This window comes from Emydura macquarii, unplaced genomic scaffold (assembly GCF_026122565.2).
Source record: "Emydura macquarii macquarii isolate MOO-44397 ecotype Brisbane River unplaced genomic scaffold, CSIRO-AGI_Emac_v2 contig_2805, whole genome shotgun sequence".
In the NCBI taxonomy this organism is placed as follows: Eukaryota; Metazoa; Chordata; order Testudines; family Chelidae; genus Emydura; species Emydura macquarii.
This window is the reverse complement of record NW_027132942.1, coordinates 2,462,544-2,477,502: the sequence shown is the minus strand read 5'-3', so window position 1 is coordinate 2,477,502 and position 14,959 is coordinate 2,462,544. Positions and strand designations below refer to the sequence as shown.

The 14,959-nt window shown below is 41.4% G+C and overlaps 1 protein-coding gene across 3 annotated transcripts in view; it reads right to left on the bottom strand.

Moving 5' to 3' along the window:
• EIF2B3 (eukaryotic translation initiation factor 2B subunit gamma) overlaps positions 1–14,959 on the bottom strand; it is a 136,291-nt gene that overhangs the window by 86,052 nt on the left and 35,280 nt on the right. For all 3 annotated transcript variants that reach the window (XM_067567803.1, XM_067567806.1, XM_067567804.1), the window contains one exon: positions 13,859–13,970. In XM_067567803.1, the coding sequence (XP_067423904.1) occupies positions 13,859–13,970 (112 nt within the window). The remainder of the gene's footprint in view (positions 1–13,858; positions 13,971–14,959) is intronic.

The window sequence follows — 14,959 nt, the reverse complement described above, 5'->3', positions numbered from 1 at the left end:
ACAACCTTCCTGCAATACCAGAGTTTTAAAAAAAATTAAGAGACCAGTTACGTTCCCAAGCACAACTAGGCTTCAGATGTTCTGTAGTAGGCTAGAGCTCACAGCCTGCTAAGAGTTTATTTTCCTTTTGTCTTGCCTTTCCCCTTTTCAGCTAAAGTCTAATGCTACAGTCAGACTTGGCAGATTCCAACTTTTTCAGGTCTCTGCCTCCATATAATAATGCAATTTTTAAAACTGCATTCTGCAGCTATATTATCAGGGCTTATGCATTTATATCTGAAAAAACAAATGCAAAAATATAGTCTTTAGACTTTAGACGTATACAATTTTCTGCAGTGGAAAGATGCCAAAAACATACCAGAAAATAGTAATTGGGCTCATGGAGCTGCCCCCTGAATGAACAGATGTAGCTGGTCCTTTGCTGTTAAGTTGGCACTGATCTACAAGGAACCTAAATTTGATAAATCAATAACTCTATACCAATTTTATGTTTGGGAAGGGGAAAAGAGGAAAAAAGAGAACATAAGCAGGGAAATAAAATGACTTGACACAACAGTGGCTCCAGAAGTCTGGCAGTGTGGGTATGAAGAATGGAGCTGAATGTGGGAAGAGTCCATTCTTCTTTCAATAGTGTCTGAGTGGTGCTAAATATGTGCTCACATACTTTCCTACTTGAAAAGCTTAAATCTATAATAGCTGTTTGATCTGGGACAGTGGCACTCGTTCAAATGCTAAAATAGGAAGGAGATTTTAAAAAAAATTAAGAGACCAGTTACCAGTTATTGAGGAACAATATTTTTCAAGTGCTCTTAGAAGCAAAGATGGATAGAAAGAGGAGAAGCCTCATTCCCAGGGGATTTTATCTGTTCTGTCTGGTGCCTGCCCCTCAAGTGCCATTCTCAACACACATCCCTGACACGTCTATTGCAAGAATGGAAACAGGGCCCCTCTGAAAATAATCACACTTGCTGAAAGACCTACCCTGCATAAATATCTTTAATAACAGTACAAACAGAAATCAGCATTTTTCCCCCTATAGTCTACTTGAAATTTATAGCACTGCTGGCCTTGGTTCTGTTATTACTGTTCTACCTGGCTGAGACTCAAAATCACAAAAGTGTGAAGTTCAGAAATATTTTCAGCAATGCTATAGTTCATTTGACAAAAGAAAAAAAATCTAGTTGTATGAATGCTGTATTAATACACTAGGAAGGACTAATGCATATCATAGAAACAGAATCATAGACATGTAGGGCTGGAAGGGACTTCAAGAGGTCATCTAGTCCAAGCCCCTGAGCTGAGGCAGGACCAAGTATAGCTAGACTATCCCTGACAGATCCTTGTCTAACCTGTTCTTAAAAGCCTCCAATGACGCGGTTTTCACAACCTCCCTTGCAAGCCTGTTCCAGTGCCTAATTATACTTCGAGCTAGAACGTTTTCCCTAATACCTAACCTAAATCTCCCTTGCTGCAGATTAAGCCCATTAGTTCTTCAGGAGACACAGAGAACAACTGATCACCATCCTTTTCATAAGAGCCCTTAGCATGTTTGAAGACTTATCAAGACCTGTCTTCTTTGGCAAGACCAGCCATGCCCAGTTGTTTTAACCTTTCCTCACAGATCAGGTTTTCTAAATACTTTTTCATTTTTGTTGCTCTCCTCTGCACTCTCTCCAATTCGTCCACATCTTTCTTAAAGCCTGATGCCCAAAACTGGACACGATACTGCAGCTGAGGCCTCACCAGTGCTGAGCAGAGCGGGACAATGACCTCCCATGTCTTACATACGACACTCCAGTTAATACATTGCTGAAAGATACTAACCTTTTCCAAAACTGCGTCACACTGGTGACTCGGATTCAATTTGTGATCTACGATAATCCCCAGATCCTTTTCAGCAGTACAACTGTATTTGTGCATTTGAGTTTTCATTCCTAAGTGTAGTACTTTGCACTTGTTTATTTATTTATTTAGCTGAGGTTAGTCCTGCTTTGAGCAGGGGGTTGGACTAGATGACCTCCTGAGGTCCCTTCCAACTCTATGATTCTATGATTCTTGTCTTTACTAAATTTCATCTGGTTGATTTCAGACCCATTTATCAAGGCCATTTTGAATTCTAATCTTGTACTCCATAGGGCTTGCAATCCCTTCCACTTTGGGGTCATCAACTAATTTTATAAGCATATTCTCCACTCCGGTATCCAAGTCATTAATGAAAATATTGATAAGTACCAGACCCAGGACTGACCCCTGCAGGGCCCCACTAGATACACCCTTCCAGTTTGAGAACAAGCCATTGATAACTACTCTGAGTTATGCACCCACTTTACAGTAATTTCATCTAGACCACATTTCCCTGTTTCGCTTATGAGAATGTCATGTGGGACTGAGTCAAAAGCCTGACTGAAATCAAGATATATCATGTTTATTGCATCCACCAGGCCAATAACCTGTCAAAGGACAAAAATAGGGTTTTTTGGCATAACTTGCTCTTGACAAATCCATGTTGGCTATTACTTATTACCCTATTATCCACTAGGTGTTTACAAATTAATTGTTTAATAGTTTGTTCCAGTATCTCTTGAGGTATTGAAGTTAGGCTGGTTTATAATTTCCCAGGTCCTCTTTGTTCTCTTTTAAAAGAGAGGTACTATGTTTGCCCTTCTCCAGTACACTGGGATATAAGAACCTAAAAGTTATGATACTGAGTCAAGACCATGGTCCATCTTGCCCAGTACCTGATAGTGACCCATTCCAGAGCTTCAGGGAGAGAACACAGAACGGGACAATAATGGCATGATCCACCCCTTCTTCCACTCCCAGCTTCAGAAAATCAGAGGTTTAGGATCACCCTGAGCGTGGGATTGCATCCCTGATCATCTTGGCCATCGATGGATCAATCCTTCACAAACTTATCCATTGCTTTTTTTAACCCAGTTATACTTTTGGCCATCACAAAATCCCCTGGCAATGGGTTCCACAGGTTACTTGTGCGTTGTGTGAAAAACTACTCTCTCTTGTTTTTATAAACCTGCCACCTATTAATTTCATCTGAAGACCATTGTTTTCTGTATTGTGTGAAAGGGTAAGTAACACTTCCCTATTCACTTTTTTCACACCATTTTGTTGCCCATTCACCCAGTTTTGTGAGATCTGTTTGTAACTCCTCACACACTGCTTTGGACTTAGCTTGAATAATTTTGTATCATCTGCAAACTTTGCCACTTTACTGTTCAACCCTTTTCCAGATCATTAATGAATGTTTAGTTCATTTATTTATCCCACCAAGCCTGAGTAATGCCAATGAAGTCATAATTTAGCTTGTGTAATAATACTTCCAGTTCTTCCTGTTTATTCCCCAGACTCATTGCATTTGTGTATAGACATCTAAGATGCCAAGCAGATTGTCTCACAGTTTTCCCTCTTTTTGCTCCTATGACACGATTGTAATTTTCCATGTCCTCTGCAACATCTAGCCTTCTGTTAAGGTCACCTTTTATTTATGCCTACGAGTGAACTTTTGTCATCTGACCCTCTAAACCTAGTTTAAAGCCCTCCTCACTAGGGTTTTAAACTAGGACAAGTTGTTATCAAAAACGAGAGTCCTGTAGCACCTTAAAGACTAACAAATTTCTGCGGGCATAAGCTTTCTTGGGCTGCAACCCACTTCATCAGATGCAAGTGGGTTGCAGCCCAAGAAAGCTTATGCCCGCAGAAATTTGTTAGTCTTTAAGGTGCTACAGGACTCCCGCTGTTTTTGCTGTATACAGACTAACACGACTACCCCTCTGGAACTTGTTATCAAAAGATGCTCTTCCCTTTCTTGGTCAGTTGATACCATCTGCACCGCCATGCATTAATCTGCAGAATGTGTGTGTCCCCGCCTGGGCCCTTATCCTCAAGCGGAAGGATAGATGAGAACACCACCGGTGCCCCCCGACTCCTTCTCCCTCGCTACCATACAGATATGATGGGAGAGAAGTTAAGAACATGTAAGGCAGATACTTAAGGCCTCTGAAAAGATACCTAATGCTATGACTTGGGGTTAGTATGGCAAGGAAATTCAAAGGGAAGTCTGAAAGTCAGCCCTTCACGCCTTGGTAAAGTTCACCAGCTGCTCAAAGAGGTATATGCAGAAAAACAAAGGATGAATTCAGCTGTTACTTTGAATCAACCTTGCTTTTTACTGGTTTGTATCCAACCTTTGGAAGTAATTAAGGTCCATCAGCCAAAGTTTTTAATACAGGAGCCTAACTTTAGGCTCTCACATGCTTATTTAAGCAACTAAATAAGTGGACAGATTTTCAGAAGTGCCACCCACCCACCAGCTCCCCACTTATCTCAATTTCAGGCCTGGATTAAAGGCTTTCAAGATGACCAGTTAGCAAAATAATAAGAGATATTACCTAAGATTTAAATATATACAAATTATGTTTAAAATACAAAATAGTGGATAGAGTAGTGCGCTGCATTGCAATTTAGGAGATCAAGTCTGACTGTCATAATTTCTTGTTTCCCAGGTAGGGAAGGGCTCAAATCCAATAAAATAAAACTACTGCAGATTCAGCTACTCGGGAAGGAGAGCCTCATATCATCTAAGGCAGCTCTCTTGGACCGTTTAAGAAGTGAATTTTCTAACTAAAAAGGAACCTCCATCTAATCTTCCTAATGACATCAGGATGAATTAGAGAGGGGAAGTATTTAAAGCCAGGGAAAATGTGTGAGGAATTTTCTGGACGAGAGAGAAATGCAGAGGATATGCCGTCTTTAGAGAAAGATCTGGGTTACTTATTCCATCCACTGGAAGAACTCCTGGGAAGCACGTCCTAGCAAGAGAAAGGAAAATCTGCTATGCTCTACATTTCCTGTGTAATGCCAGAAACTGCCAGCACAATTCTGTTTTGGGAGAATCACACAATGGCTATTCAACTCAGCGTTTTAGCCTGAATGAGTGGAATAATTTTAAAAGATACATCATTACTGTAAGTATAACAGAATGCTTACTTTGTAAGGGTCTCAGGCACATATATCTAACTTTACATAAACTAATGGTGTATTCTGATCCTTTCCATTAATGATTTTCATGGTTTGTGTTTAGCACTGCTAAGAACAAGTCATTCACAATCTAGTGCCCCAGTAGACAAGCAGCAGGTGTAACAAATTGGCATTTAAAGCATTACATAACAATAGTTTGTTCAATCAATACCAAATGTTGCTAATTTTAACATGAGATCAGGGTTCTATACCCTTGAGTTACAACAGTGTATTTGAGATGTGAATGACTATGCTTAAGAAAGAGCTCTTAAAGGTCAAGGTTTCTTAGTGTGAGATAGATGAATGGTGCCTTGCAAGAATTCCACAGGTATTTTCCTCCCGCCAGCTGAAAACCCTTCTGTGAGGCATGACATTAAGGAATTTTTGAAATAAGCAGAGACAACTACAAGTGTGAGCTCTGGCTGGGGCTGGAACTCAGGACCGCAGCTCCAAGCAGAACTGACCCTTTTAACTTTTATAGTTTTATATGCCTCACTTCACCCTTGCTTTGCTTTAAACTAGGTGATTTTTTTCTCTCCTGCATTCCTGTCTGCTTTGCGTCACAAAGTTCCATATTTCACTGATGAGTAACACATGTCTAACATATGGTAGAGGAGACTCTGACGGCATTCAAACAGGCATAGATAACTCCTCTGACCTTTGACTCTTCACTCTGTGACATCCCAACAGCACAATAATGACTATATGTCTATTACTTACTGGTTATCTCAGGAACGTAGTCCACAAACTGAGACCCCCAAGATTTCAGCAGGCTGCTCTGTTACACCACCACCAAATATACTCTGTGCATCAAAATATAAGGCCAAAGGGAAAACATTTAATAGCTCCAGGTCTTTCCTCAAAGTATACATAGGAACAGTTGGGTTGATTAGACGTAATATACCAAACAACCAATAAAGATTGGCATGCGTCCCACTGACCCCATGAAATACACTAATTCATTCCAATATTAAGGACTCCAGACAGGGTGCTGAATATTTAAAAGTTCTCTTTAAAATAAGTAAAATATTGATCAAATTTTCAAGATCCAAGCCTCTACTAGGGTACTAAACAGGAATCAGTGTAAGTATCATCTAATGGGATAAGCTCACACAAAATATTGTATCTCTAGGCACATGCCTTCTGAGATGTCCAAGCAATTCAATAATTCCTTCGTCTTCTGGAAGCTCTGAATAGTATAACAGACTCACAAGACAAGTGCTGGTCTAAAACCAAGCCCTAACCAGCATTACACGGACAAATGACTAATGGCAGTAAATTCAGCACAAACTCAGTGCTGAGGTTAGAAACCAAATACTTTTAAAATTTGAAATTAGAAACCAAATACTGAATCTCTCCTCTCCTTTTTCAGTCTGGCACTTTTTGTAACGTAAGTAATTATCATATAATAAAATGAAATCCATCTCCAACAAACTGTTTTCCAGCCAAAGTCAATAAACGGTCTTGCAAATATTTCCAGATTTGAGTCTTACGTCCCAGAACACTATCTGTATCTGTTCGCAAGGAAACTACCTGGAAGTGGGCATGCTCCTTCTTCTAGAAATAAAGGAAGGGTTTGCTACATATTCCTCTCAACCCCCTCCATGTCCAAATAGCAAAACACACCAACATCCACACCAACCAACCATGTAAATGTAGTCTCCAAAACCCAGAGCTCAACATTCATTCAGTAAATGGCTTTGGAAATATGTATGTTTGTTGTGCAAGCACAAAATACAAAACAGCACGGAAGAGACAAACGACCTCTTTCCCCATTATTTTTATTTGGCTCCAGTATCGATTTAAGAACCATAAAAAAGTAATTCAAAAATATGTCAGTCTGTAGTTGGAGACTATATCCATCCCCAATGTCTTTTCAGCAAAGTTGAGCAAAGTTTAAAAGCATAATAAAAACGCAGACTTGTTGAAAAAATTAATGTCTTTTAGCTTATGGCAGTTATACTTAATGAACTGAGAAACTTCTAAACAGGCAAGCAAAAGCTCCAAAGGAGCACCGTGAGAATGTCTATTCCCTACCCGGGGCTGATACAACAGCTAACCGGCCAATATTCTGTTGCTGAGCTATTCAGCAAGATATCCATTTGTAAAGCAATCTAATTAAAGCCATACTGTGGTTTTAAAAGTGTGGTTTTACTTTGAAAAGCCAGTATGTAAAAATTGCACCTTTTTATTCAATAGACCTGGGTCCCCTGGTTTAATTCAGAGTCAGTTCTGCTTACTTTCCTGGCAAAACCGTTAGTACACTTTAATGGCTGTTAGCACAATGGAGCCAATGCAGCTCTGAGAAAGGGAGGAGGATTCTTTTCTGGCTCACGCATCAGCAACAGGGTCATTAATATCAAAAAAATTTCATTTTCGGTAATGCATGAGCAGAAGGAACCCAGCTTAACTTTCAGATGCCAATCAGAAAATCTTCTCTCTTATAAACTGAACAAATCTAGAGTCCTTGAAAAGACAAATACAGACTCCCACACTGATCTCAAGTCAGTTTTCAGAGCACAACCACAACATTAAACATCTTTCCACAACAGCTTCCAAACCATCGCTGCTTGCAAAGGGAAGACAGACTTTTTTAAAGGAAGTTTTAATGCTGCAGCCTTCCAATTTTACCAGCATAGGTGAACAAACAGACACAAACTAATTTAAAATATTTTACACAACAGGAATCACTGCATGTGTCTATGTCATCCCCTGTTCTCATGGAGTTACATTGGACGATAAAAGGCAATTGATTCAGCAACACTAAGAAGCATGGAGTATTTCAGAAAGATAATTTCCTGACTGGAGCCTGGCTGCACAGAACAGAAATAGTCAGGGATAACAGTGAGTCTGTAAGACCTGCTTATTTAAAACAAATGATGAGCAGAAAGAAGGCAGGACCTTATGGCAATACACCAGAAATAACACGTACCAAGGCGCTTTTTGCATTCCCATTATGCAATTGGCATGATGTTGACTTTTTCCTATTAGCAAAACCTTAAATTGACACTACATCATAATTTGTATCCTCACAGCAAGAGGGGGAAGGGAAGAAAAAAAATCCCCAATGCGCTGCCCCCCCACCCCCGGCCTTTACATATTTTTATATATATAGATATATGTATTAAAAAAGATTTTAAAAACAAGTCTGTGGTGTTACTTCAGAGCTATTCCCATAATTACTACATACATTCATACATGAGGTATTCTTTTCTATCTGAAGCACATGAGGTAATGAGTAGCTGAGATTGTCCTGATGATTTATTAGCATATCCTGTAGGAGAAGCACAGCACCTGCGTTTGTACAGATGGAACACCCACGAAGACAGATGGTTTATTAGGGACGACTCACCCTGAAACATCCCACAATATCTTAAAAGGAAACGCTCCAAATTTAGACCTGCTCCAACAGGTGTTTCTTACTATCTTTCTTTGTGTGACCATAAATGTCTAAGGTGGAGCAAACAATTCCCTGTCCCAGTAATCACTTTGAAAACAAATACTTCAGCCCCTTCTTTCTAAGGAAAAAAAAGCCTATGGAATTCTCATCATTTTCTCAGTCTTCTGGTCTGCCAAGCACTAAGTCAGAGAGATGTAACTGGTGAATTCAGGCTTCAAAGATGAGCATGCTGCCTTCATTTCTCTCTCTCTCAAGGACCCCAGCTTGGCTCAGAAGCTTCCCCACGGCATTTCCTTCGTTGTTATGCCTCATTTCTCGGCCATTTACCACAACTCACCTAATGAAGAGAGCACACAGTTTATTCATAACTTTTTATAAGCCCTTTTTATCCGAGCAGGAAATCTCTTCCTTGAAAATTCCTTCGCCTACAGCATCGCTCTTTCTAGGTGCTCTCAACAAAACTGTTTACCTGCCCCCCCCCCGATGTTTTGTTACATATCTACAAATGGGGCTGAACATAGATATCTGACCCTGCCTTTTGTTTGTTTATGATATGAAGCCCTGATCAAGAAAGAGATTAGGTACATCATAAACAGGTGAAGGAGATACTTGGTCAAAATGTGGCTTGATGTTTTCACATTGACGAAGCAACGTCCAGAACCACAGTTCTGATGTGTAAGGTGGCAGAGATTCCCTTTGTTAACCACAATTACTCCCCAGAGCTAGTCAAGCATGAAGACTGCTCCAAAGAAATCCTACGCCAACCTGAAGAGCAGAATATTAGGGAGAAAACATTTACTTCTCCTCAAATACAAAATGTTTTATTCTGCAGCAGCTTAGTTACTGCTGAATCTCTCTGAGTCAGAAGCAGCAAATTAATTAACACAGGAGAGTCTGCATTACCCCTTTCGCCTGCTCCTCCCTATCAGCTGCCTTTTTACAGCAGCAAAGAACTTGAAATCCAGCAATAGGAAAAAGGGAGGGAAGGTCAGAACGAAGGATTCTCCTGGATTTGTTTGTTTGTTTTAAATAAGTGTTCTACAGCTTTGGAGGTTTTGTCAACAGGGCTTCCCACCTATGACAGGTGAAAACAAAATTCCTTTCTCCAGCTCCTATATCAAATCTAGATATTTGCCATGGGTAAACAAGGAAGTCAACAAGGTTCGGACAACTTCTCCTGGTGCAATAGTGTAAAAGAAAATTCACCCCCTTTCCTCCCTCCCAAATACAAACCAGAACTGAAGAGCAAACCATGTATCGAGAGCATTCTTCTGGCATTTTTTTTTTTTGTTTTTGTTTGGAGTATAACAATCATTCAACAAGGCCACCATGACTTTTCAAAGTATTGATTACAATAAAACAAAATGAATAAGGATATCTGTTCCACTTTCTAGAGGAATCAAATGTGCCCTGGAAATTCTTCTCTCTCAACATGAGACCAACGGGCTATGATTCCACTACATGACGTAAATCCAAAGAACAAGAAGTGATCAACACAGCAGAGACTAGCTGAAAGATGGTGACCTACAAAGGGAAATAAAATTGGGTACATACCCTTTTCCTGATTTACTGGGATGTTTAAAAGAGGCTTCGAAGGTTGTTTTATTTAAATGTTTTGCATGTTTCTCACCTGAGAAATTCAGATCTTAAGCAGGTCGGCTTTAGAGCACGTCTAGACCACACAGTGATTGACACAGAATCATAGAAGATTAGGGTTGGAAGGGACCTCAGGAGGTATCTAGTCCAACCCCCTGCTCAAAGCAGGACCAACCCCAAATAAATCATCCCAGCCAAGGCTCTGTCAAGCGCACCTTAAAAACCTCTAAGGATGGAGATTCCACCACCTCCCTAGGTAACCCATTCCAGTGCTTCACCACCCTCCTAGGGAAAAACTGTTTCCTAATATCCAAAGTAGACCTTCCCCACTGCAACTTGAGACCATTGCTCCTTGTTCTGCCATCTACTATTACTGAGAACAGACTAGCTCCATCCTCCCTGGAACTCTGGTAGTTAAAGGCTGCGATCAAATCCGCCCCCACCATTCTTCTATTCTGCAGGCTAAACAAGCCTAATTCCCTCAGCCTCTCCTCATAAGTCATGTGCTCCAGCCCCCTAATCATTTTTGTTGCCCTCTGCTGGATTCTTTCCAATTTGTCCACATCCTTCCTGAAGTGGGGGGGCCCAACTGGACACAATACTCCAAATGAGACCTCACCAGTGCCAAATAGAGGGGAATAATCACTTCCCTCAATCTGCTGGCAATGCTCCTACTAATGCAGCCCAATATGCTATTAGCCTTTTTGGCAACCAGGACACACTGTTGACTCATATCCAGCTTCTTGTTCACTGTAACCCCCAGGTCCTTTTCTGCAGAACTGCTGCCTAGCTCGTCGGTCCCCAGTCTGTAGCTGTGCATGGGATTCTTCCATCCTAAGTGCAAGACTCTGCACTTGTCCTTGTTTAACCTCAACAGATTTCTTTTGGCCCAATCCTCTAACTTGTCTAGGTCACTCTGTATCCTATCCTTGCACTCCAGGGTATCTACCACTCCCACCAGCTTAGTGTCATTTGCAAACTTGCTGAGGGTGCAATCCACCCCATCCTCCAGATCATTAATGAAGGTGTTGAACAAAACCGGTCCCAGGACCCACCCCTGGGGCACTCCGCTTGTTCCTGGCTGCCAACTAGACATTGAGCCGTTGATCAGTATCCGTTGAGCCCAATGATATAGCCAGCTCCCTATCCATCTTATAGCCCATTCATCCAACCCATACTTCTTTAACTTGCTGATAAGAATACTGTAGGAGACTGTATCAAAAGCTTTGCTAAAGTCAAGGTATATCACATCCACCACTTTCCCCACATCCACAGAGCCAGTCATCTCATCATAAAAGGCAATCAGGTTGGTCAGACATGACTTGCCCTTGGTGAATCCATGCTGACTGTTCCTGATCAGCTTCCTCTCTTCCAAGTGCCTCAGAATGGCTTGGTTGAGAGCATTTTGTCTCTCAGAAGACTTCTTTGATGGCTACCACCGTGAAATTGCACCATGGGGAAATTTTTAAGGAAAAGGCTTTGCCTACACTACACTGTTTGCCTTAAAATTTCCCAAAGATGGGAGGACTCGGGCAGAGGTTCTCAAATTTTTTTTTGTTAACATTGCATTGGAAAAGGGGCCCGTTAATTACAGACTCCCAGCTGAGAAACTGATTGACAAAGGTATATATGCACTTCATATAAGCACGCATTGTTATCAATGCTTTAAGCAAAAGAGTACACGAGTACTTACAGAGATCAGTGAGACGGGGATGCCTGCTTCTTACTGCAGTCTATCTATCCTTGGTGTGAGGGTTGGCATTTTGAGATTCCCTGTGCAGTATCTAAAGACCCCAGTTTGAGAACTGCTGCACTAGGGTACACAAACCATGGGTAGACAACACAACACAGTAGTACTGGGGATCCAATAGGCGGTGCTGTCCCCGCTAGTCAGTACTGAGCCCTAGCTTCAGCATGGTGCTCTAGATTGCCACACGGCTGGAAGTGACAGGGTGAGGTGTGAAACCAAGGATTTGTGCAGTCCAAGAAATCACCTCTGTGCATTGACCCTCAACTACCCTAAAGGGAATGTCGTGAAGCTTAAAATGTGGTTTTCTCCAAAATACGATGATGTACAAATGGCCTTCTCTTAGCAGTTCTTCTCCCTGCACGTTTGCAGAGTCACAAGTGCTGACCTGAATGACAAAAGCAAGTTTTTACTGCTTTTTTCTGCCTGCACAGCTAACACAGGCAAGACAGAGAGAACTGCAGATTCCATCCCAGTTTGTACGTCATCAATACTACTGTTTATTAAGTTCCAATCAGCTGCACTTGGGAAAATCTACTGATGGCAATGGGGTTGAATGGGTGTTCCTGAGGTCTACAGAATGAACCCTCTAGCAGCTGAATTAAGTGAGGTAACAGGAGTGAAAATCCACTGGCGAGATAAATCTGTAAAATCCATCATGGGCCAACTAAAATCACATATGCTGCAGCAACTGCTAAACTGTCATACCATAGCCACCTGTAAATGCAATGAGAAAAACACCCAGAAAAGCCTTCAACAACAGTAGCTGCTATATTCTTCACTAGCCGCACAGAGAACTACCAGTGGTGGTTCACCAATAATCACAGCCACAGAACACAATTCTAACAGCAAGCACCTCAATCGGGAACTGGCTGTAACAATTCTGTGGCCACTTTGGATACCAATGTTATCACTATGCCATAGCCATTCAGAACTCCATGGCAGAAGCAGGGAAAGAAGTCAGATCCTTCTGCTCCCAAAGCATGCCCTGTACTAACCTGAGCTAAAGGCATAAGACACACAGGTAAGCAGCTCTGATTCTATCCAGCAAGGGGCAGTGGCGTTCACACGTGCTAGCCAGTTTCTAGTATTTTAATCAGTTGAAAGATATACCTTTTAGCAATTATGTAAGGACAACAAACAGTTTCATATTGCCCAGACAGTGCTTTGAAGCAAACCTAAAACCGTACTTTTGTGAATGCTACAAGCTGATAGATAGCTGCCTCACACGTATTTTGTTCCCATGAGGATCAAAGCCTGGCTACTGGTCCGAGAATGACCACAAGCACCTGGGGCCAGGAGACTCAGCTTTGAAGACTCCACCTACTAAAGATAGTCCATTTCCCAGAGAAACCATTATTGGATGGAAGTTCAGAGAGCTGAAACACAGTCTTTGGGTCACTTATTAACTGACATGAATTAAACAGTTTGGGGAGTTCAGCTAGTCTGATTTATTTACGATACTCATCAAAGAAGTTCTCAGTTGGCTTCTTAGATGCAGATTCATAGGTTCCAGGGCCTGATGGGACCACTGTGATCATCCGGTCTCCCCTCCTGTATAACACAGGCCAGAGAACTCCACCCCCAAAATTCCTGTATTAGTTTAATTGCAGCTACAAAATGGGTTCTCTGATTAATTTCTTCAGCACGAGTTTCTGAACAAGAGTCTTTTGAAATTATAGCTGTCAGCCGTCCACAGATCACCTCTGAATCCATTAATGACTGGTCCAATGAGACAAATTTTTCATTTACATCACAAATATAAACTATTGCATTTGAATTACAACTGAATTTAGCCACACTGGCTTTTCTTAAAGAACACGTGGCTCTTTCCCTGCTCTTGTTCATAATAATCCTTCTGTTCTTGCCAAACAAGGATACCAGCCGGCTGTAAGTGAAAGCAGAGTAGCAAAACGCTTCTCACTGAAAAATAACTTGTGCTTTTCACTGCCATTTGTGGGAGCTACCTAGGAAGAGTTCATTTCCCCCTCCTCTCCTTAACCTTTCTCCATCAACCCGATCCCCAATTTTTTTCCCCACTCTATGCTAAATTTCCATTAAAAGGACCTCCAAGGGCTTACTTCTGAAGCAGGGATCTCTTAATGACAAGTTCTTCATCCAAGTCAGCCTCATTAGCCATGAAGAGCAATCGCTTTCCTGTGTCATCCACTCCAATGAAGTCACGCTGCTCCACTGCATTAGAAAATCAAACACAACCATTTTACAATCCTATCTTAATGGAATCCAGGAAGACAAGAGGGGTTGGTCAAATTGCCCCTGGACTTTGAGATTTACTCCTCAACCCTAGGAGCCTGCATTAATGCTACAACACACATTTACTCCATTCTTTCAATCAGAGTAGCCAAAATGCAGATCATGAAGTTCTAAAACATGGTCCCTGAAACCACCCACATCTTTAATATGAAGATGCCAACTGCGGGGAGACAGGTCCCAGCATGCAATGCTCCATCTTGATTGAGCTCATCTGTACTTCTCATCCCTCTTTCTTTATTATTACTTGACTTTGCACTAAAAAGAATCCATGATAATTAACAGTTCATCCAAGCCAGCTCCTCCTTCTTCACCATAAATCACTCTCCTTTTCTCATACCACAATTAGCTGGTGAGGAGAGGATTACGGATTTCGGACAAGACACAGCCACTTTGCAACTAGTGTCTTGTTTTCATACAAGTCTTGTTAGTAATAAACATCTAAGCTACACGCACGCACAGCTCAAAACTCCTAATATCGGATGCTCCAGGACATGTATTTGTTTAAAAAGGGCACCCGCCCAATGGGATACCTAATGTTCACATATCTATTGGGTCAATTCCTCTCTAGTGTAATGCTACTGAAATCAATGGCAATACACCAGGAGTGACTTTGGCCTAATGGGTCTGAAGTATTTTCTTTTTGAACAATCTGCCCCAAGCACTGCATACAGTGATGGTAAAACGTCATTCTCACAAATCTCTGTACATATGGGTGAAACCATCTCTAGAGTAAAGAGCGCAAAAGAGCTGGGGTAAAGTCATTTGGAAGGTGAATTTGCTTTGCAATGCCACACAATTTTGGCAGCACCCACAAGCTCTTCCGTTACCCTGAAACTGAAGGCACAGGAATATCTGCAATGGCACAAATCTGACACAAAACTTTTCTTTTTCTTCCCACAGAGGATATT